The sequence below is a fragment of the Engystomops pustulosus genome, chromosome 2, assembly GCF_040894005.1.
Source record: "Engystomops pustulosus chromosome 2, aEngPut4.maternal, whole genome shotgun sequence".
Lineage (NCBI taxonomy): Eukaryota > Metazoa > Chordata > Amphibia > Anura > Leptodactylidae > Engystomops > Engystomops pustulosus.
This window is the reverse complement of record NC_092412.1, coordinates 241,519-265,812: the sequence shown is the minus strand read 5'-3', so window position 1 is coordinate 265,812 and position 24,294 is coordinate 241,519. Positions and strand designations below refer to the sequence as shown.

General features: G+C 49.0%; 1 protein-coding gene across 2 annotated transcripts in view; it reads left to right on the top strand.

Moving 5' to 3' along the window:
- Positions 1–23,809, top strand: part of LOC140117120 (transient receptor potential cation channel subfamily M member 2-like) — a 132,169-nt gene extending 108,360 nt beyond the window's left edge. For both annotated transcript variants that reach the window (XM_072133557.1, XM_072133556.1), the window contains exons 24-34: positions 8,452–8,584; positions 12,427–12,514; positions 12,658–12,739; positions 17,306–17,463; positions 21,871–21,947; positions 22,025–22,120; positions 22,215–22,301; positions 22,508–22,613; positions 22,681–22,782; positions 22,854–22,964; positions 23,518–23,809. In XM_072133557.1, the coding sequence (XP_071989658.1) occupies positions 8,452–8,584; positions 12,427–12,514; positions 12,658–12,739; positions 17,306–17,463; positions 21,871–21,947; positions 22,025–22,120; positions 22,215–22,301; positions 22,508–22,613; positions 22,681–22,782; positions 22,854–22,964; positions 23,518–23,643 (1,166 nt within the window). In that variant the 3' untranslated portion in view covers positions 23,644–23,809. The remainder of the gene's footprint in view (positions 1–8,451; positions 8,585–12,426; positions 12,515–12,657; positions 12,740–17,305; positions 17,464–21,870; positions 21,948–22,024; positions 22,121–22,214; positions 22,302–22,507; positions 22,614–22,680; positions 22,783–22,853; positions 22,965–23,517) is intronic.
- The last annotated feature ends 485 nt before the right edge of the window (positions 23,810–24,294 follow it).

Below are 24,294 nucleotides of genomic sequence, written 5' to 3'. Positions count from 1 at the left end.
GCAGTGCAGAGGAGCAGGCAGGAATCGTAGTCAGTGAAGCTATAGGTCAGCACACAGGAGAGGCTCAGCAGTACAGAGGAGCAGGCAGGAATCGTAGTCGGTGAAGCTAGAGGTCAGCACACAGGAGAGGCTCAGCAGTACAGAGGAACAGGCAGGAATCGTAGTCGGTGAAGCTAGAGGTTAGCACACAGGAGAGGCTCAGCAGTACAGAGGAGCAGGCAGGAATCGTAGTCGGTGAAGCTAGAGGTCAGCACACAGGAGAGGCTCAGCAGTACAGAGGAGCAGGCAGGAATCGTAGTCGGAGAAGCTAGAGGTCAGCACACAGGAGAGGCTCAGCAGTACAGAGGAGCAGGCAGGAATCGTAGTCGGTGAAGCTAGAGGTCAGCACACTGGAGAGGCTCAGCAGTATAGAGGAGCAGGCAGGAATCATAGTCGGAGAAGCTAGAGGTCAGCACACAGGAGAGGCTCAGCAGTACAGAGGAGCAGGCAGGAATCGTAGTCGGAGAAGCTAGAGGTCAGCACACAGGAGAGGCTCAGCAGTACAGAGGAGCAGGCAGGAATCGTAGTCGGTGAAGCTAGAGGTCAGCACACAGGAGAGGCTCAGCAGTACAGAGGAGCATGCAGGAATCGTAGTCGGAGAAGCTAGAGGTCAGCACACAGGCGAGGCTCAGTAGTATAGAGGAACAGGCAGGAATCGTAGTCGGTGAAGCTAGAGGTCAGCACACAGGAGAGGCTCAGCAGTACAGAGGAGCAGGCAGGTGGCGTAGTCGGTGAAGCTAGAGGTCAGCACACAGGAGAGGCTCAGCAGTACAGAGGAGCAGGCAGGAATCGTAGTCGGAGAAGCTAGAGGTCAGCACACAGGAGAGGCTCAGCAGTACAGAGGAGCAGGCAGGAATCGTAGTCGGAGAAGCTAGAGGTCAGCACACAGGAGAGTCTCAGCAGTATAGAGGAACAGGCAGGAATCGTAGTCGGTGAAGCTATAGGTCAGCACACAGGAGAGGCTCAGCAGTATAGAGGAGCAGGCAGGAATCGTAGTCGGAGAAGCTAGAGGTCAGCACACAGGAGAGGCTCAGCAGTATAGAGGAGCAGGCAGGAATCGTAGTCGGAGAAGCTAGAGGTCAGCACACAGGAGAGGCTCACCAGTACAGAGGAGCAGGCAGGAATCGTAGTCGGTGAAGCTAGAGGTCAGAACACAGGAGAGGCTCAGCAGTACAGAGGAGCAGGCAGGAATCGTAGTCGGTGAAGCTAGAGGTCAGCACACAGGAGAGGCTCAGCAGTACAGAGGAGCAGGCAGGAATCGTAGTTGGTAAAGCTAGAGGTCAGCACACAGGAGAGGCTCAGCAGTACAGAGGAGCAGGCAGGAATCGTAGTCGGAGAAGCTACAGGTCAGCACACAGGAGAGGCTCAGCAGTACAGAGGAGCAGGCAGGAATCGTAGTCGGTGAAGCTAGAGGTCAGCACACAGGAGAGGCTCAGCAGTACAGAGGAGCAGGCAGGAATCGTAGTTGGTAAAGCTAGAGGTCAGCACACAGGAGAGGCTCAGCAGTACAGAGGAGCAGGCAGGAATCGTAGTCGGAGAAGCTACAGGTCAGCACACAGGAGAGGCTCAGTAGTATAGAGGAGCAGGCAGGAATCGTAGTCGGAGAAGCTATAGGTCAGCACACAGGAGAGGCTCAGCAGTACAGAGGAGCAGGCAGGAATCGTAGTCGGTGAAGCTAGAGGTCAGCACACTGGAGAGGCTCAGCAGTACGGAGGAGCAGGCAGGAATCGTAGTCGGAGAAGCTAGAGGTCAGCACACAGGAGAGGCTCAGTAGTACAGAGGAGCAGGCAGGAATCGTAGTCAGTGAAGCTAGAGGTCAGCACACTGGAGAGGCTCAGCAGTACAGAGGAGCAGGCAGGAATCGTAGTCGGTGAAGCTAGAGGTCAGCACACAGGAGACGCTCAGCAGTACAGAGGAGCAGGCAGGAATCGTAGTCGGTGAAGCTATAGGTTAGCACACAGGAGAGGCTCAGCAGTACAGAGGAGCAGGCAGGAATCGTAGTCGGTGAAGCTATAGGTCAGCACACAGGAGAGGCTCAGCAGTACAGAGGAGCAGGCAGGAATCGTAGTCGGTGAAGCTAGAGGTCAGCACACAGGAGAGGCTCAGCAGTACAGAGGAGCAGGCAGGAATCGTAGTCGGTGAAGCTAGAGGTCAGCACACAGGAGAGGCTCAGCAGTACAGAGGAGCAGGCAGGAATCGTAGTCGGTGAAGCTAGAGGTCAGCACACAGGAGAGGCTCAGCAGTACAGAGGAGCAGGCAGGAATCGTAGTCGGAGAAGCTAGAGGTCAGCACACAGGAGAGGCTCAGCAGTACAGAGGAGCATGCAGGAATCGTAGTCAGTGAAGCTATAGGTCAGCACACAGGAGAGGCTCAGCAGTACAGAGGAGCAGGCAGGAATCGTAGTCGGTGAAACTAGAGGTCAGCACACAGGAGAGGCTCAGCAGTACGGAGGAGCAGGCAGGAATCGTAGTCGGAGAAGCTAGAGGTCAGCACACAGGAGAGGCTCAGCAGTACAGAGGAGCATGCAGGAATCGTAGTCAGTGAAGCTATAGGTCAGCACACAGGAGAGGCTCAGCAGTACAGAGGAGCAGGCAGGAATCGTAGTCGGTGAAGCTAGAGGTCAGCACACAGGAGAGGCTCAGCAGTATAGAGGAGCATGCAGGAATCGTAGTCGGTGAAGCTAGAGGTCAGCACACAGGAGTGGCTCAGCAGTACAGAGGAGCAGGCAGGAATCGTAGTCGGTGAAGCTAGAGGTCAGCACACAGGAGAGGCTCAGCAGTACAGAGGAGCAGGCAGGAATCATAGTCGGTGAAGCTAGAGGTCAGCACACAGGAGAGGCTCAGCAGTACAGAGGAGCAGGCAGGAATCGTAGTCGGTGAAGCTAGAGGTCAGCACACAGGAGAGGCTCAGCAGTACAGAGGAGCAGGCAGGAATCGTAGTCGGTGAAGCTAGAGGTCAGCACACAGGAGAGGCTCAGCAGTACAGAGGAGCAGGCAGGAATCGTAGTCGGTGAAGCTAGAGGTCAGCACACAGGAGAGGCTCAGCAGTACAGAGGAGCAGGCAGGAATCGTAGTCGGTGAAGCTATAGGTCAGCACACAGGAGAGGCTCAGCAGTATAGAGGAGCAGGCAGGAATCGTAGTCGGAGAAGCTAGAGGTCAGCACACAGGAGAGGCTCTGCAGTACAGAGGAGCAGGCAGGAATCGTAGTCGGTGAAGCTATAGGTCAGCACACAGGAGAGGCTCAGCAGTACGGAGGAGCAGGCAGGAATCGTAGTCGGAGAAGCTAGAGGTCAGCACACAGGAGAGGCTCAGCAGTACAGAGGAGCATGCAGGAATCGTAGTCAGTGAAGCTATAGGTCAGCACACAGGAGAGGCTCAGCAGTACAGAGGAGCAGGCAGGAATCGTAGTCGGTGAAGCTAGAGGTCAGCACACAGGAGAGGCTCAGCAGTACAGAGGAACAGGCAGGTATCGTAGTCGGAGAAGCTAGAGGTCAGCACACAGGAGAGGCTCAGCAGTACAGAGGAACAGGCAGGAATCGTAGTCGGTGAAGCTAGAGGTCAGCACACAGGAGAGGCTCAGCAGTACAGAGGAGCAGGCAGGAATCGTAGTCGGTGAAGCTAGAGGTCAGCACACAGGAGAGGCTCAGCAGTACAGAAGAGCAGGCAGGAATCGTAGTCGGTGAAGCTAGAGGTCAGCACACAGGAGAGGCTCAGCAGTACAGAGGAGCAGGCAGGAATCGTAGTCGGAGAAGGTAGAGGTCAGCACACAGGAGAGGCTCAGCAGTATAGAGGAGCAGGCAGGAATCGTAGTCGGTGAAGCTAGAGGTCAGCACACAGGAGAGGCTCAGTAGTATAGAGGAACAGGCAGGAATCGTAGTCGGTGAAGCTAGAGGTCAGCACACAGGAGAGGCTCAGCAGTATAGAGGAGCAGGCAGGAATCGTAGTCGGAGAAGCTAGAGGTCAGCACACAGGAGAGGCTCAGCAGTATAGAGGAACAGGCAGGAATCGTAGTCGGTGAAGCTAGAGGTCAGCACACAGGAGAGGCTCAGCAGTACAGAGGAGCAGGCAGGAATCGTAGTCGGAGAAGCTAGAGGTCAGCACACAGGAGAGGCTCAGCAGTATAGAGGAACAGGCAGGAATCGTAGTCGGTGAAGCTAGAGGTCAGCACACAGGAGAGGCTCAGCAGTATAGAGGAACAGGCAGGAATCGTAGTCGGTGAAGCTAGAGGTCAGCACACAGGAGAGGCTCAGCAGTACAGAGGAGCAGGCAGGAATCGTAGTCGGAGAAGCTAGAGGTCAGCACACAGGAGAGGCTCAGCAGTACAGAGGAGCAGGCAGGAATCGTAGTCAGAGAAGCTAGAGGTCAGCACACAGGAGAGGCTCAGCAGTACAGAGGAGCAGGCAGGAATCGTAGTCGGTGAAGCCAGAGGTCAGCACACAGGAGAGGCTCAGCAGTACAGAGGAGTTTGCAGGAATCGTAGTCGGTGAAGCTAGAGGTCAGCACACAGGAGAGGCTCAGCAGTACAGAGGAGCAGGCAGGAATCGTAGTCGGAGAAGCTACAGGTCAGCACACAGGAGAGGCTCAGCAGTACAGAGGAGCAGGCAGTAATCGTAGTCGGAGAAGCTAGAGGTCAGCACACAGTAGAGGCTCAGCAGTACAGAGGAGCAGGCAGGAATCGTAGTCGGAGAAGCTATAGGTCAGCACACAGGAGAGGCTCAGCAGTACAGAGGAGCAGGCAGGAATCGTAGTCGGTGAAGCTAGAGGTCAGCACACAGGAGAGGCTCAGCAGTACAGAGGAGCAGGCAGGAATCGTAGTCGGAGAAGCTAGAGGTCAGCACACAGGAGAGGCTCAGCAGTACAGAGGAGCAGGCAGGAATCGTAGTCGGTGAAGCTAGAGGTCAGCACACAGGAGAGGCTCAGCAGTATAGAGGAGCAGGCAGGAATCGTAGTCGGTGAAGCTAGAGGTCAGCACACAGGAGAGGCTCAGCAGTACAGAGGAGCACGCAGGAATCGTAGTCGGTGAAGCTAGAGGTCAGCACACTGGAGAGGCTCAGCAGTACAGAGGAGCAGGCAGGAATCGTAGTCGGAGAAGCTAGAGGTCAGCACACAGGAGAGGCTCAGCAGTACAGAGGAGCAGGCAGGAATCTTAGTCGGTGAAGCTAGAGGTCAGTACACAGGAGAGGCTCAGCAGTACAGAGGAGCAGGCAGGAATCGTAGTCGGAGAAGCTATAGGTCAGGAAGGTCAGAAGAAGACAAACTAGACTACAGGCCAAGAAACACAAAAAATGGGAAACACAGAGGACGGTGCCTTGGGTCATAACGTTTGGTGATGGATGACGATTCAATGGAGAATAGTGGGTGCTCACCTGGTAGATTCTTGGTTCATAGACATATAGAATAGGATAGAATCCCATGTTCCTGTCGATGAGATATCAAGTTGCAATGGCCAGTTTCTAGCTTATAAATATATATATAGATCTGTATGGTATACTTCTAGGGTTTATATACTATATATGCAGCTCTCACAACTCAGAGCTGACCCAAAGGGGTCCGGAAGTACACGGGAAAGAAGACAAAAAGTTTTCACAAAACCAGTTAACGTGGAGCGCTACCGCTCCTTAAGAGCGCTGTTTGTAGAGAAAAATGTTCTATTTTTATCTATGTTTTGTTTTGTTTAGAAATGAAAACTTCCAATAAAAACGTAATACGAAAAAAAAACGTGGAGCGCTAATAGTAATATTTACCCAAAATGTAAAATATACCAGTTATTAAGCCAAATATTTAGGTCATAAGAATAACTTATTAAAGCTCAAAGTAAAGGATACCTATAAAATGGTCCAAATAACGCGTTTCGGGTCGCAGACCCTTTATCAAATTCAGGACACAAGTAAATACATACATGGCAATATAGTGGTCTTTAAATATATTATGAGTCTTTACTTACAATTGAAGGTAAGTGGATAGAAAGAGGCGCGCAATGCGATCACCGGCACGACAGCAGCAGACGTCAACCGACTACAGCCAAACCTAGTGGTGATCACATGACCTGCCCAGGCAGCTGCAGGACATGTACTAGCGAGTGTAAATCTTACTATAAATATATATATATAAATAAATGAATAAGAGAAAAAAAGGGGGGGGGGGATCCACAAAACACTTAAAGCTGTAGCTGCATAAGAATAGAGGCTTTCATTCAGCCCGGTGGGTGTCAAACACTGTAATTTAAGAATCCAATACATTTCTCTTCTTTTTAAATAATCGAATCTCTGTGGTGTGTTGGGTTTTATGTGCTCGATAGGAGTTATACTAAAAGCACTCAGATTACAATCATGATGACTTGCTGCATGACGTGAGACACTGTGCTTATTGAGCCTCTCTCTCAATGGTTGGATGGTGCGTCCTATATACTGGAGTTTGCACTTGCATTCAATCAAACATATGATATATTTGGAGCTACAGTTTAAGAAACTTTTTATTGGGAACACTTCTCTGGTGACAGTGGACGTAAGCATACTCTGTCTATGTGTTATCGATTCACAACATTTGCATCGGTTGTGTCCACATTTGAAACTTCCTAGAAAGAAAGAAGACTTATCATTTTTCGTCGCTTCCTCTGGCCGGAGACGGCTGGGTGCTAAGATGTTCTTTAGGGTTTCAGACCTTCTGAAGGTCAGCTGTGGTTATTTGGGGATGGATTCTCTCAGATAGGGATCGTGCATCAGTATTTCCCAATGTTTATTTAGAATGATAAGAATTCTTTGACCGTCACTTGAAAAAGTCGTAATAAAATTAACGCTATAGAGATTTTTGTCTGTGCTTTTATTTCTTGGAAGCTGACATGTTTCCTTCTTGGCGGCCGTTTGGATAAGAGAAGGAGGATATTTCTCTGCTCTAAAACGTTTAGTTAAAATCTCACTTTGGTGTAGATTCTCCTTACATAGGAGGCAATAGGATCAGACCTGACACACTGGGGCACATTTACTAAGGGTCCGCAGCCACGAATCCGTCGGGTTTTTCCCGAATATTTCCACTCTGCGCTGTATTTCATGGGATTGTGGCGCACGCGATTTTTGGCACAATTGCGCCGACTTTCATGCGACAGAAATCGGGGGCGTGGACAACCCTAAGGATTCGGAAAAAACGCGGAATTTAAAAAGCCATTTGTGTCGCAAGATCAAGCACTCACATACACCAGAAAAAAAGCAGGTGAACTGCGGCGGACCTCGGCGCAGCAGCGACACCTGGTGAATATCGGCACACGGAGCTTAGTGAATCCCAGCAGAACCCGAATCAGCGCCAGAGAACCCGCCGCTGGATCGCGACTGGACCAGGTAAGTAAATGTGCCCCAATGGGGGTCATTTACTAAGGGCCTGATTCACGTTTTCCCGACGTGTTACCCGAATATTTCAGATTTGCGCCAATTTTCCGTGTATTGCCCCAGGATTTTGGTGCACGCAATCAAATTTTGCCACATCAGCGCTGGCATGCAAGCGACGGAAATCGGGGGGGGGGGGGGGGGGCGGCCAAACTAAAACCCAACGGATCCAGAAAAAACACCGCATTTTTAAAAAAAAAAGGGTCGCGGGACTCGTGCTTACCTTCACCAGGAATAGGCCGGACCCGAATGCAGTGCAGAGAGCGCACCGATGGATCGTGAATGGACCAGGTAAGAAAATCTGCCCCATTGTTCGCATCATCCGACCCCGCCCTCTGGGGGAGGGACTTCCTGTTTAAATAGTTGGCTCACACACAGAGCCCCTAGCGCATCCTCCTGCGTGCAGCAAACACCAAACTAAGCGCCAGCACCCGGATACTCTTTGGTACACAGCCTTTGCTGAGCATTAACCGCTTTTCTTTGAGTTTAGATACTACTGGTAGATGTCTGCACAGCTTTGCTGTCTGACTAGTAGCATGTCATGATGTCAACTACATTTGTTGATGAATCCGGGCTCTGAGAATCTTAGACTACTACACGGAGATTATATTGATGTTCCTTGGATTTTTCCACCTTTATGTATTGATGTACCTTATATCCACTTGTATATTTCATGTCAATATTCATGTTGTATAGATGTTCCATTTACAGGGTTTGAGAAAGGCTGAAACGTCACACAAGTATCACTGCTGTAATCTATCACTTTGAAGACATTAAATGCATGATAAAACCCATTGGAGTGCGTGCTCCCAATTTTACTTTACTGTACATGGGGTTGGATCCCTGGATCAGACGCACCAAGATACTTGAGAGTGCAGACCGAATATATTATCATCAGAATTGGCGCCTGTTTAATGTCTTGTAAACCGTATGTCTTTCACTCATACATAGAATTAAACGATCTGCAAGGTGTAAGTGCACGATGCAGAGGTTCATTGTGTATTAATCAGAGAAAACGATTATTGAATCATTGCAGGACGTCAGCTGGATGAAGACCTGGATTCATCATTGCTCTCCTGGGAAACCTACATGAAGGACAATTATCAGCAAACGCAGCAACAGCAAGATGGACAAAGTCAAGAACATCTTGTAAAGGAGACTGCTCAGAGGTAAGGAGGCTCTTACACTGTCCACACCGAGAACTGCACCAATCACTGTGGTCAGGAGCAAAGCATAGACCAAAAGGAGACCAACCGCATCACTGCCAAAAAGCTAAAGGAAAATGTTCTTCTTTAACTCTGTTTGTGGATGTTGTATATCTAGACAGGACCTGGAGGAGGCGGTGGATGTTGTGTATCTAGAATGGACCTGGAGGAGGCTGTGGATGTTGTGTATCTAGACTGGACCTGGAGGATGCTGTGGATGTTGTGTATCTAGACTGGACCTGGAGGAGGCTGTGGATGTTGTGTATCTAGACTGGACCTGGAGGAGGCTGTGGATGTTGTGTATCTAGACTGGACCGGGAGGAGGCTGTGGATGTTGTGTATCTAGACTGGACCTGGAGGAGGCTGTGGATGTTGTGTATCTAGACTGGACCTGGAGGAGGCTGTGGATGTTGTGTATCTAGACTGGACCTGGAGGAGGCTGTGGATGTTGTGTATCTAGACTGGACCGGGAGGAGGCTGTGGATGTTGTGTATCTAGACTGGACCTGGAGGAGGCTGTGGATGTTGTGTATCTAGACTGGACCTGGAGGAGGCTGTGGATGTTGTGTATCTAGGATGGACCTGGAGGAGGCTGTGGATGTTGTGTATCTAGACTGGACCTGGAGGAGGCTGTGGATGTTGTGTATCTAGACTGGACCTGGAGGAGGCTGTGGATGTTGTGTATCTAGACTGGACCTGGAGGAGGCTGTGGATGTTGTGTATCTAGACTGGACCTGGAGGAGGCTGTGGATGTTGTGTATCTAGACTGGACCTGGAGGAGGCTGTGGATGTTGTGTATCTAGACTGGACCTGGAGGAGGCTGTGGATGTTGTGTATCTAGACTGGACCTGGAGGAGGCTGTGGATGTTGTGTATCTAGACTGGACCTGGAGGAGGCTGTGGATGTTGTGTATCTAGACTGGACCTGGAGGAGGCTGTGGATGTTGTGTATCTAGACTGGACCTGGAGGAGGCTGTGGATGTTGTGTATCTAGACTGGACCTGGAGGAGGCTGTGGATGTTGTGTATCTAGACTGGACCTGGAGCAGGCTGTGGATGTTGTGTATCTAGACTGGAGCTGGAGGAGGCTTTGGATGTTGTGTATCTAGACTGGAGCTGGAGGAGGCTTTGGATGTTGTGTATCTAGACTGGACCTGGAGGAGGCTTTGGATGTTGTGTATCTAGACTGGACCTGGAGGAGGCTGTGGATGTTGTGTATCTAGACTGGACCTGGAGGAGGCTGTGGATGTTGTTTATCTAGACTGGACCTGGAGGAGGCTGTGGATGTTGTGTATCTAGATTGGACCTGGAGGAGGCTGTGGATGTTGTGTATCTAGATTGGACCTGGAGGAGGCTGTGGATGTTGTGTATCTAGATTGGACCTGGAGGAGGCTGTGGATGTTGTGTATCTAGACTGGACCTGGAGGAGGCTGTGGATGTTGTGTATCTAGACTGGACCTGGAGGAGGCTGTGGATGTTGTGTATCTAGACTGGACCTGGAGGAGGCTGTGGATGTTGTGTATCTAGACTGGACCTGGAGGAGGCTGTGGATGTTGTGTATCTAGACTGGACCTGGAGGAGGCTGTGGATGTTGTGTATCTAGACTGGACCTGGAGGAGGCTGTGGATGTTGTGTATCTAGACTGGACCTGGAGGAGGCTGTGGATGTTGTGTATCTAGACTGGACCTGGAGGAGGCTGTGGATGTTGTGTATCTAGACTGGACCTGGAGGAGGCTGTGGATGTTGTGTATCTAGACTGGACCTGGAGGAGGCTGTGGATGTTGTGTATCTAGACTGGACCTGGAGGAGGCTGTGGATGTTGTGTATCTAGACTGGACCTGGAGGAGGCTGTGGATGTTGTGTATCTAGACTGGACCTGGAGGAGGCTGTGGATGTTGTGTATCTAGACTGGACCTGGAGGAGGCTGTGGATGTTGTGTATCTAGACTGGACCTGGAGGAGGCTGTGGATGTTGTGTATCTAGACTGGACCTGGAGGAGGCTGTGGATGTTGTGTATCTAGACTGGACCTGGAGGAGGCTGTGGATGTTGTGTATCTAGACTGGACCTGGAGGAGGCTGTGGATGTTGCGTATCTAGACTGGACGTGGATATATACTCCATATACAGTATATTGGCCAAATTAGGGTGGTCTGTACTATGTGCGGCACCAGTTTATGGTGTTGTGTAGTGTTATTCTCTATTATATGTTATACAGTTTATGGTGTTGTGTAGTGTTATTCTCTATTATATGTTATACAGTTTATGGTGTTTGTGTAGTGTTATTCTCTATTATATGTTATACAGTTTATGGTGTTTGTGTAGTGTTATTCTCTATTATATGTTATACAGTTTATGGTGTTGTGTAGTGTTATTCTCTATTATATGTTATACAGTTTATGGTGTTGTGTAGTGTTATTCTCTATTATATGTTATACAGTTTATGGTGTTGTGTAGTGTTATTCTCTATTATATGTTATACAGTTTATGGTGTTTGTGTAGTGTTATTCTCTGTTATATTATACAGTTTATGGTGTTGTGTAGTGTTATTCTCTATTATATGTTATACAGTTTATGGTGTTTGTGTAGTGTTATTCTCTATTATATGTTATACAGTTTATGGTGTTGTGTAGTGTTATTCTCTATTATATGTTATACAGTTTATGGTGTTGTGTAGTGTTATTCTCTATTATATTATACAGTTTATGGTGTTGTGTAGTGTTATTCTCTATTATATGTTATACAGTTTATGGTGTTTGTGTAGTGTTATTCTCTATTATATGTTATACAGTTTATGGTGTTGTGTAGTGTTATTCTCTATTACATGTTATACAGTTTATGGTGTTTGTCTAGTGTTATTCTCTATTATATGTTATACAGTTTATGGTGTTTGTGTAGTGTTATTCTCTATTATATGTTATACAGTTTATGGTGTTGTGTAGTGTTATTCTCTATTATATGTTATACAGTTTATGGTGTTTGTGTAGTGTTATTCTCTATTATATGTTATACAGTTTATGGTGTTTGTGTAGTGTTATTCTCTATTATGTGTTATACAGTTTATGGTGTTTGTGTAGTGTTATTCTCTATTATATGTTATACAGTTTATGGTGTTTTGTAGTGTTATCCTCTATTATATGTTATACAGTTTTTGGTGTTTGTGTAGTGTTATTCTCTATTACATGTTATACAGTTTTTGGTGTTTGTGTAGTGTTATTCTCTATTATATGTTATACAGTGTATGGTGTTGTGTAGTGTTATTCTCTATTATATGTTATACAGTTTATGGTGTTTGTGTAGTGTTATTCTCTATTATATGTTATACAGTTTATGGTGTTTGTGTAGTGTTATTCTCTATTATATGTTTTACAGTTTATGGTGTTTTGTAGTGTTATTCTCTATTATATGTTATACAGTTTATGGTGTTTGTGTAGTGTTATTCTCTATTATATGTTATACAGTTTATGGTGTTTTGTAGTGTTATTCTCTATTATATGTTATACAGTGTATGGTGTTGTGTACTGTTATTCTCTATTATATGTTATACAGTTTATGGTGTTGTGTAGTGTTATTCTCTATTACATGTTATACAGTTTATGGTGTTGTGTAGTGTTATTCTCTATTATATGTTATACAGTTTATGGTGTTTGTGTAGTGTTATTCTCTATTATATGTTATACAGTTTATGGTGTTTGTGTAGTGTTATTCTCTATTATATGTTATACAATTTATGGTGTTTGTGTAGCTTGCAGGTTTATATATACTGCACATTATTATATTTTATGTGTTATTATCTTGTGTCCATCATGAAGCGTCTCTACTATGCTGCGACTATTTAAAGTGGAGAAGGGAAGTGTGGGCCATCAGCTGGAGACAAGGCTGTCCATGCTGGAGGAGCAGGTAAGTCGTCCCCTCCCCCCATGACTAGTGCTGGAGTTATAAAGATAAGCGAAGATCTGATGCAGGCAATGACCCCTGGGAATAGTATGCAAATGAGCCCGGCTCACTGACTGACTAATGTGTGACTCCCCTTTCTGTGACAGGTGGCGCAGTCCTCGCGGTTCCTCACCTGGATCATCTCCGCCCTCTCGGACAAAGGCTTCAGCAGTAAAACACGGATTTTAGGTAAAGGTTTTATATTGTAGTTATATTATTATTGTTATTCTATTACATTTATACATTTATGTTATTGGTAACACAGTTACATATTCTGTATCTATGTATGATTGTCTATTGTTGTATCTGCATCATTGCCCTGGTGTTACAGGATACGCGGAGGTCTGTATGACCTGGGAGATTTCAAACAAAAAGCTGGATACAGGTAAAAGGGTTTTTGGGAAGAGTGAGATCATCCCTAAGTATAAACCAAGGCCAAATGTATAGCCCACTATTCGGTCACCCCATACAGTAACGCACCTAGTCTCTTGTTCCATAATAACCAAATTGAAAACAAACATATCCCTCAATCAGAGGGGAAAGAAGGACAAACTAGGAAAATGCACATAAAAAAATGGATCTTTATTAATATCACATAACCGAAATGACATACACGGTGCCAACATGAGATGGCGCCGTCCTGTAAACATCGATAAAATGCAATAAAATCTCGAGTGGTGGAACACAGAAAAAGAAGCGGACCAACCCAGACAAAAAGGAGAGACAGGCAAGTAGAATGTTAGGATTGGGTAACACAAAAGACAGGGGATAGTGTGCCCTGAGCTTGCCACAACCTCTGTCCCTTCCTATAGCCCCCCCCCCACGCTAAACCGTGGGGCGACTACTGGAAGACTCGAAATACACTGGATAAGTGTGGGAAGGGAAACACAAACAGACTGACAAACATAAAACACAAAAGAATGGTAAACAAGCCGGATTCACAACGAGAGGGAACGTCAAGAGCAAAATCAGAAGGCAAAGAGTCAATGTCAAAAACGAGCCGAGGTCACAACGATACAGATACAGAGCAAGTCAGACCTAATGCTGAGAGCGAGTGGAGAAGGGATTTCAAACACTGGCACAGGTGACTAGTGAAGCTGCAATTTATGCAGCCAGAACCCCACCTCCAGAACCTGATAGGAGCTGGACAGCTTCTGGGAATTAACCCCTCATGGTACAGAACAACCAGGCATCATGCAGAGGTACCACAAGTCCCAGCAGTTCCGAACACAACTCCTATACAGCGCGAGATCTTAGCAGCCGCTGCCCGGGACGAGAGGTGGAGTTTGCGCGGATATGCACCGGGGGTCGGAGAACGCTGCTGGCACCAGCTGAAGAACCAGAAGTCCCAGCATTCTCCCGAGCGACCCTGACATAGAATAGTAACCTATGTAGTGCCCGTTATAAATAGTAACAGCACTACCCTATGTAGGGGCTGCATAACCAGTAACTTATTGAAAGATAAGTATCAGCTCTTACCACGTCGTTATAGGTATTAGGGACTCCACTGTGCCCAGGACCCCAGCATAAACACCTCCTGCGCGAAAACCACACCTTCACCTACTCAATCCTCCACAGCGTCCACCAATGTCTCCATGCGCAGCGTTCAGCTGTCTATACCCCAGACGCTGGAGTGCAAGAGGAAATACAGTTCCACCCACACGCCCAAGCCCTCAACGTCCACATCTCCAAATGACTGAGCCTGGAGATGCTGCCCTATAGGCTAGTAGAGACCGAGGCCTCACACAACCTCATGGCGGTGGCCGCCCCTCGGTATTTGATCCCCAGTCGCCACTACTTTTCCTGTTGTGCCATCCCAGCCCTGCACCAGCACGTGTCAGACAACATCACCCGTGCCCTGACCAATGCCGTTTCTGACAAGGTCCACCTAACCACGGACACGTGGACAAGTGCTGCCAGGTAGGGCCACTATATATCACTGACGGCACATTGGGTTAACTTGGTGGAGGCTGGGACAGAGTCTGACCCTGTGGCCACTCATATACTGCCGACGTCGAGGATCGCGGGGCCTACCACCTCCTCCTCCCATCCCTCCTCCAGCTCCTCCTCCAAATTACCATCCGTGCTGAGCCTAGGCGATAAATGGCACACCGCCCAAGAGCTATTACAGGGCATCATGTCGCAGACCGATCTGTGGCTGGCACCGCTGAACCTGAAGCCAGCATGGTTGTGTGTGACCATGGCCATAACCTGGTGGCGGCTCTGCAACTCGGCAGACTGACACATATGCCATGCCTGGTTCCTCAAGACATACCCCAATCTGTCTGATTTGCTCACGAAGGTGCGCCGCATCTGTGCGCATTTCAGAAAGTCCAGCACAGATGCTGCCACTCTCAGGGCAGCGCAGCGCCGCCTCCAACTGCCCGCTCACCGACTGTTGTGCGACGTGCCCACGAAGTGGAATTCAACATTAACCATGTTATCCAGAGTTTACCAGCAGCGCCGAGCGATTGTAGACTGCCAGATGTCAACTTCTACCAGAACTGGTAGTCAGGTCAGTCAGCTTCCTCAAGTCTACAATGAGGAGTGGACGTGGATGTCTGATATCTGTCAGGTGCTGAGTAACTTTGAGGAGTCAACACAGATGGTCAGTGGCGATGCCGCCATCATCAGCCTCACCATCCCGCTGCTTGGCCTGTTGAAAAACTCTCTGATCAGCATGAAGTCGGAAGCTTTGCGCTCGTCACAAGACACGGGGGAAGAAGATTCCCTTGTTGATAGCCAAAGCACCCTTAGGTCTGTTTCTCAGCGCATATCGGAGGAGGTGGAGGAGGATGAGGAGGAAGAAGAGGAGAATGTTGGCGAGACAGAAGAGGGGACCATTGTTCAGTTCTTCACTGTTCAGCGTGTATGGGCAGAAGAAGAGGAGTTGGAGGAATTGGAGGAGGAGGAAATGGAGAGTCAGGCCAGTGAGGGGAGTGAATTCTTGCGCGTTGGGACTCTGGCGCATATGGCAGATTTCATGCTAGGCTGGCTATCCCGTGACCTTTGCGTTCAAAGAATTTATTCCAGCACCGATTACTGGGTATTCACTCTCCTGGACCCACGGTACAAGCAAAATCTTTCCACTCTCATCCCTGGAGAGGAAAGGAGTGTGAGAATGCATGAATACCAGCAGGCCCTGGTGCACAAGCTGAAACAGTATTTCCCTTCTGACAGCGCAAGCGGCAGAGGGCGTACTTCTGCGGGACAAGTAGCGAGGGAGAGTAGGCGACCAGGCAGCTTGTCCAGCACTGGCAAGGGTACGCTTTACAAGGCCTTTGCCAGTTTTATGTCACCCCAGCAAGACACTGTCACCTGTCCCCAGTCTCGGCAGAGTAGGGCTGATCTTTACAGAAAGATGGTGAGGGAGCACGTAGCTGACCATACCATCGTCCTAAATGATCACACAGCTCCCTACAACTACTGGGTTTCAAAGCTGGACATGTGGCACGAACTGGTGCTGTACACCTTGGAGGTTCTTGCTTGCCCTGCCGCTAGCGTGTTGTCTGAGCGGGTTTTCAGTGCAGCTGGTGGCATCATCACCGATAAGCGTACACGCCTGTCGACTGGGCGCGCTGACAGGGACAGGAAACAGCCACCACCCATCTTCATGCTGGAAGACCCAGCCACCACCCATCTACATGCTGGAAGACCCAGCCACCGCCCATCCACAGGCTGCAAGCCCCAGGCACCACCTATCCTCATGCTGGAAGACCCAGCCACTGCCCATCTTCATGCTGAAAGCCTCAGCCACCACCCATCTACATGCTGGAAGCCCCAGCCACCGCCCATCTACATGCTGGAAGACCCAGCCACCACCCATCTACATGCTGGGAGACCCAGCCATCACCCATCTACATGCTGGAAGACCCAGCCACCACCCATCTACATGCTGGAAGCCCCAGCCATCACCCATCTACATGCTGGAAGACCCAGCCACCACCCATCTACATGCTGGAAGCCCCAGCCACCGCCCATCTACATGCTGGAAGACCCAGCCACCACCCATCTACATGCTGGGAGACCCAGCCATCACCCATCTACATGCTGGAAGACCCAGCCACCACCCATCTACATGCTGGAAGCCCCAGCCATCACCCATCTACATGCTGGAAGACCCAGCCACCACCCATCTACATGCTGGAAGATCCAGCCACCACCCATCTACATGCTGGAAGCCCCAGCCACCACCCATCTACATGCTGGAAGCCCCAGCCACCACCCATCTACATGCTGGAAGCCCCAGCCACCACCCATCTACATGCTGGAAGCCCCAGCCACCACCCATCTACATGCTGGAAGCCCCAGCCACCACCCATCTACATGCTGGAAGCCCCAGCCACCACCCATCTACATGCTGGAAGCCCCAGCCACCACCCATCTACATGCTGGAAGCCCCAGCCACCACCCATCTACATGCTGGAAGCCCCAGCCACCACCCATCTACATGCTGGAAACCCCAGCCACCACCCATCTACATGCTGGAAACCCCACCAAAGTTGGATCCACCCATGGTGTGTTTTTCCACCATTGGTTAATAAATTAGATTTCCATTGATGATATTTTGTGATTTTGTTGGCAGAACATTTAACTTTGTACAGAGCAAAGTAATCAATCAGAATATTTTGTTCATACAGACCTAGGATGTGATATTTTAGTGTTTCCTTTATGTTTTGAGCAGTATATATATATATAATTCTTACTATACTATAGTTTTATGTATACGTATTATTCTTATTACATTTCTATCAGGGCAGAGCAGCTCCACAGAGTCCGAGGATAAAGCTTCTCCGGGATCAGAGTCTGCAGCAGATAAGAGCTGTCTCTACCATGTGAACTCCAGGGTCTTGCAATATCCAGATGCCAGGGTCGTCCGCCAGCCAGTCCCTGATGAGCTGGTACCATGGGAGGTATGTACATGACCGGACCCCTTCCACTCCCCCATTCTACAATGGGTCAGATCCTCCTAGCCGGCAGAGACAGCATTATTCTCTGCCTGCGTAAGTGACTTTGGAAGAACTACACGCCTCATCTCAGCGAAAGCTCCTCCACACAAATGTACCCTCTACATCACCTGTGCGACTTGCTCCCAGAGACTACTAGGGAATGTGCACTTACAGTCCAAGAAGCCAGTGCTATCAGTGGTGAGGTCTAGCTGGGTGGCCATGGTGGCCGTCTCCTGCCAGATGACTTTTTCCCTCAGCAATTGGTTTTATGGATTCACTTAGAGCTATGCCGGTTGGTGGAGGCCGGTCAGGGAGGCACAGGGAAACATTAGGCTTACAGGTGTAACTTGCCACGATGGAAGAGAGTAGTTCAGTACCAGTCGCGGGCAGCAGGCTGGTCTGGAGCTCTGGCCTGGCCGGCTCCTTAGGCTCACAGTCTGGGACTCTTTTATAAGATACAAATCCAGCGGAGTTCATGTCCTGAATCACACACTAAAGTATTATCTTTGGGACTTAATTCCTCAATTGCCACAAATTTTCATCTTTTTCATACATTAAAAGACATAAATAAGTTCACCAGGAGACTGTGACAAAACATTTCCATCTAGAGAGAATAATGTAGGCATCACAGAAAAGTCACCTTGTCTGAAATCAGCCAACATGCAGAATTTGGAAACCCCTAACCCTGACCTTATCCCTCACAGGCTGAGGATGATGCAATGGACAGATTCCAGGAGGTCATAGGAGGGCGCACCCGTGCCTCTCTCTGCTCCCCGGGACCCCTGCAGCTGTCTGTCTTACCTTGCCTCGTTCCTGCGATGGCGCCGGCAGCTCGACGCGCACTTCCCCGCCATCTAGGTTGTGCGCTTCCAGAGATTTAAAGGGCAAACAATAATTGGTGCTTACCGGCTGCCCATTCTGTTATATTTCCGGCCCCTTCCTGTCTCCCCTGCCGGATCTTTGTGCTTCGATGCCTTTGAGAAAGCTGTTTCCCATATATCCTGCGTTTAGTCTGATTTCCCATTGTGACCCCCAGTTCTGTCCCTGATATTGCTTCTTCGCTGCCTGCCCCGACCCATGAAACCAATAATCTCAGGCAAAGGGTCCCTAACGAGCGCCATTGTCAATGGCTGGACACATTGTTACAGTCTCTAGATAAGAGGATTTCAGGATGTCTGCAGGACACTTGTCACGTGATGAGTCATGTGATGAAAGGTGTTTGGGGTTCCTTGACCAGAAATTAAAGGTTGAAGGACATGGGGTTATTCTCACTGGTACCCTCCACAAAGCAGCAGCGGGGCACACCATTCTTCATGCATCTAGTTTATATCCCAAGCACATTAGAAAAGCCACAGGAAGAGAAGTTGTAGCCGCACTTCTGATAACACAAAGGAGCTTGTGCAATGGAAAGTATCCAAACTGGAGCCGACACTAGAGCTTCCCACAGGAATCGGAATAACATGCAGAAACACCGGCTCCACAGAGTAGTGATGGGAATTACGGCTCTTCTTCGTGATCTGGCTCATTAGGTTCCGATCCGGCTCTTGAACAGCTCCCTATTAAATATATAATAGGGAGCTGCAGGCCAGTAAGGAGCCTTGCAACACTCTACTTTTAACCTGATTTTATTGGGTTAAAGGGGGCGTGGTGAACCGTTTAGGGGCGGGTTTTAGTGAGCCGCCGGCTCACTGACGGGAGCTGGCTCAGGTCGCTCACGAACAAGACCCGGCTCTTTGTGTCTGCTCGTTCGCGAACGCCCCATGACTACTACAGACAAAGGACCTACCAGTGCCCCCTTTATAACAGGACATCAAGACAATTATTCTCCAGTATCTGCCAGTCTTACAGGAATATGGCACAATATTGTCCGAGGGTCTGAGCGGTGCCTACAAAATCTCCCACTATTGGAAATTGTATATTTTGGATCTAAGACTAAAAACAAACGATCCTGGCTACACTGTAGGGTTCTCACCCATGCAAAACATGTACCATTGCCAAACCAGCCAGACAATACACACATATGATATTACAGAATATACACTGACCATGTGATCCCCTATAGAAACATCTATCATTGAACAAGTGCAGCCGGGGGGTGATCCTTACAGAACATGACAACATCGCGAGGCGTCTTGGATCCGGGCACTGAACTCTAGGAATGAACTATAGAAAGGCTCACGTTTCACTATTAAGTTTCGGTGCATATAAAAGCTCCATAAGTGACCAGATTATAGGAATAATGTATAGAGAGACTTTCTGTACATTAATCTTCTGTCTTGCATCTTTTGCTGTGGTCTCTGGTTTGGGTTTTTTGTGCGTTGGAGTCTGATCCCCGGGTCGTTGGCTCCAGTTTCCTATTACAGAACATGCAGGCTGCGCATTTGTCCGTGTGAACACGGCCCAATAGAACAAGAGTTTGTCCTTTGGTTATCACTGTAACCAAAGAAAACCAGCTGGTCAGTGGTCAATGGCACCAGCTGGTCAGTGGTCAATGGCACCAGCTGTTCAGTGGTCAATGGCACCAGCTGTTCAGTGGTCAATGGCACCAGCTGTTCAGTGGTCAATGGCACCAGCTGTTCAGTGGTCAATGGCACCAGCTGTTCAGTGGTCAATGGCACCAGCTGTTCAGTGGTCAATGGCACCAGCTGTTCAGTGTTCAATGGCACCAGTTGGTCAGTGGTCAATGGCACCAGTTGGTCAGTGGTCAATGGCACCAGTTGGTCAGTGGTCAATGGCACCAGCTGGTCAGTGGTCAATGGCACCAGCTGGTCAGTGGTCAATGGCACCAGCTGGTCAGTGGTCAATGGCACCAGTTGGTCAGTGGTCAATGGCAGCAGCGGGTCAGTGGTCAATGGCACCAGCGGGTCAGTGGTCAATGGCAGCAGCTGGTCAGTGGTCAATGGCACCAGCGGGTCAGTGGTCAATGGTAGCAGCTGGTCAGTGGTCAATGGTAGCAGCTGGTCAGTGGTCAATGGCACCAGCTGGTCAGTGGTCAATGGCACCAGCTGGTCAGTGGTCAATGGCACCAGTTGGTCAGTGGTAAATGGCACCAGTTGGTTAGTGGTCAATGGCACCAGTTGGTTAGTGGTCAATGGCACCAGTTGGTTAGTGGTCAATGGCACCAGCTGGTCAGTGGTCAATGGCACCAGCTGGTCAGTGGTCAATGGCACCAGCTGGTCAGTGGTCAATGGCACCAGCTGGTCAGTGGTCAATGGCACCAGCTGGTCAGTGGTCAATGGTAGAAGCTGGTCAGTGGTCAATGGTAGAAGCTGGTCAGTGGTCAATGGTAGAAGCTGGTCAGTGGTCAATGGCACCACCTGGTCAGTGGTCAATGGTACCAGCTGGTCAGTGGTCAATGGCACCAGTTGGTCAGTGGTCAATGGCACCAGTTGGTCAGTGGTCAATGGTACCAGCTGGTCAGTGGTCAATGGCACAAGCTGGTCAGTGGTCAATGGTAGCAGCTGGTCAGTGGTCAATGGCACCAGCTGGTCAGTGGTCAATGGCACCAGCTGGTCAGTGGTCAATGGCACCAGCTGGTCAGTGGTCAATGGCACCAGCTGGTCAGTGGTCAATGGCACCAGTTGGTTAGTGGTCAATGGCACCAGTTGGTTAGTGGTCAATGGCACCAGCTGGTCAGTGGTCAATGGCACCAGTTGGTCAGTGGTCAATGGCACCAGTTGGTCAGTGGTCAATGGCACCAGCTGGTCAGTGGTCAATGGTACCAGCTGGTCAGTGGTCAATGGTACCAGCTGGTCAGTGGTCAATGGTACCAGCTGGTCAGTGGTCAATGGTAGAAGCTGGTCAGTGGTCAATGGCACCTGTTGGTCAGTGGTCAATGGTACCAGCTGGTCAGTGGTCAATGGCACAAGCTGGTCAGTGGTCAATGGCACCTGTTGGTCAGTGGTCAATGGTACCAGCTGGTCAGTGGTCAATGGTACCAGCTGGTCAGTGGTCAATGGTACCAGCTGGTCAGTGGTCAATGGTACCAGCTGGTCAGTGGTCAATGGTACCAGCTGGTCAGAGGCCTAACATGGTTTAGCTAAGCTGCAGCAATTGACAGCAACGAGATGACCTCAACCTGTTTACCGAGTACTTTTAGAAGGATCCCCTCCATGGATCACCAAACCTGTTACGTGTAATAAACCTACAATCATTCAGGTCACTGCACCGGCTGCTCGAGGCCCAACTTTAGTTATATGATGGAACAACTCCTGAAGCCCCCCATACCACCATTGCCATGAGTAGGGTAGTTGGCGATGGAGCCTTCTCTGCCTGTATGTATGGAGATCACCTGCAGGTCTTCATACACACATGACAGTATTAAGACCTCAGGGTTATGTCATGAATTCTTACACAATGTTGTCTCTACAGGTGGACTTCCCAAACTACAATCCTCCACTTTATAACGCAGAGAGATATGACCGGGGGATGTACGATCCAGCACAAGAGTAAGACATCTGCTTCCTTCAGCATTTGTTGGTACATAGATGGTGGAGAGTGATGAACGTATGTGATATCTCCACAGAATGGAGCAGAAGAAGAGGAAATACAATGGGCTGGATGGTCTGCTGGACTTCCGCAGCTGCCTGGGAACATATCAGGTGGAGAACGGACTCCCGCTGTAAGTGTCTACTCAATCACTGCCCATGGCTGTACATCCCCAACTCCCAACGCTCAACCTCATGATGACCATGCACTTCTTCTCAATCCCTTAGTAACCCAATGGGAAGAACTGGGCTGCAGGGCGTCGGGAGTCTGCGCTGGTTTGGCCCCAATCATTCTCTTCATCCAGTACTGACCAGGTGAGAGGAACATGTACGAGTGGTCTAGGTAGAAAGGGTCCATTCAGTGATAAGAAGAATGTGTCATACCCATAGTTGAACACCCGAAAAGCTTGAGCTTTAGATGTCCCCTCGTAGCGTCTGGATGAGTGGTTGGCATCTCCTCATCGTGGTTTGTGCTTTCTAGATCTTCAGATCTGTAATGTGTCTCCATCCTTGGTCCACAGATGGAGTACAAACAAATCTGGTGCTGCCAATAAGAAGATGTCCCGGAGAATGCTGGAGGTTCTGGTGGTGAAGCTGAGGAGGAACGAGCTGTGGGCACTGCCAGGGGTAAGTCCACTTCTCTATTAATGTAAAGCAAAGAGAATTGTGGGTAACCGTAGGACTTGTATCACAGGGGACGCTGGATCCTGGGGAGCAGCTTCCACTTAAATTCCAGAGCCTCCTGAAGCGCGGATATCTCAGCGAGTTCCTGGCTCTACTTGGTGCTGGGAAAGAGGTGGGTATGATGGGGGTTATCATTGTGGGGCGTCTAAGACAGGGAATTGATGTGACATGGATTTGTTTCAGGTTTTCCACGGATACCTGGATGATCCACGAAACACAGATAACGCTTGGATTGAGACCTTGGCTATCAATATTCACTTTGACACCAAAGAATCCAATGATTTGTTTCTTAAGGTAACAGTCACACACCAGGACCTACCTCTCTGGGGCACACGGGGGCATATTGTGGGAGTTAGGACGTCCCCTAATAACACTTAGTGGTAAGTCTATAGCAGAGGAGGATGCTGCCGGAATCTGGGTGGAGGGTAAGGTAATCTATAAGTGTAGGAGACATTTGGGCTGAGCTTTGCCTTCTGTCCACCATAACAGACCAGGAGAGACTGTACCATGAAGAGCACCAGAAATTCTCCAAACGATGGAGAAAATATTTCCCAAACCTTCCAAATAACCATCATGGATCAAACTGACACAACATATCCAGAAAATGTGGGAACACTAAGAGGAGGGACAGAGGAGGTGACCCCCAAACATAACTGTATAGAATTATTGTCCCCGGTGCCTTGGAGCCCCCGTGTCCCTTGGTCTTGTGGATGGATCATCCTGACTCCTTCACCTTGAGCCGCCATATTGTCCTGGTGCCTACATGAGGTTCTCTGCCCCATGATTGTAGCGATGATGGTTCTGCTCTCGCATCTTTTTACAATTCATGATTATTGTGTCTTTGTAGAACTTAAAAGAATCTGATTTTGAGGTGTCTCTGCGCTGGCAGCTCCTGGACCACAAGATCCCCCTCTACGCCAACGAGAAGGAGATCCTACAGAGGACGGCCGAGCACCACAATGCAAATTACTAACCCCTGCATATAGGAGTCATGTCACCTATATACATCCTAGTACTGTACGGACCAGTTCTTATACCGTACACTACTAGTCCCTGCTCCATCCCGGAGGACACATGATGCTGTATACAGACTGGACCCTATAGGAGTCATATATCATCTATATACATCCCAGTACTGTACGGACCAGTCATTATACCGTATACTACTAGTCCCTGCTCCATCCCGGAGGACACATGATGCTGTATACATACTGGACCCTATAGGAGTCATGTCACCTATATACATCCTAGTACTGTACGGACCAGTTCTTATACCGTATACTACTAGTCCCTGCTCCATCCCGGAGGACACATGATGCTGTATACTTACTGGACCCTATAGGAGTCATATATCATCTATATACATCCCAGTACTGTACGGACCAGTCATACTGTATACTACTAGTCCCTGCTCCATCCCGGAGGACACATGATGCTGTATACTTACTGGACCCTATAGGAGTCATATATCATCTATATACATCCCAGTACTGTACGGACCAGTCATTATACCGTATACTACTAGTCCCTGCTCCATCCCGGAGGACACATGATGCTGTATACTTACTGGACCCTATAGGAGTCATATATCATCTATATACATCCCAGTACTGTACGGACCAGT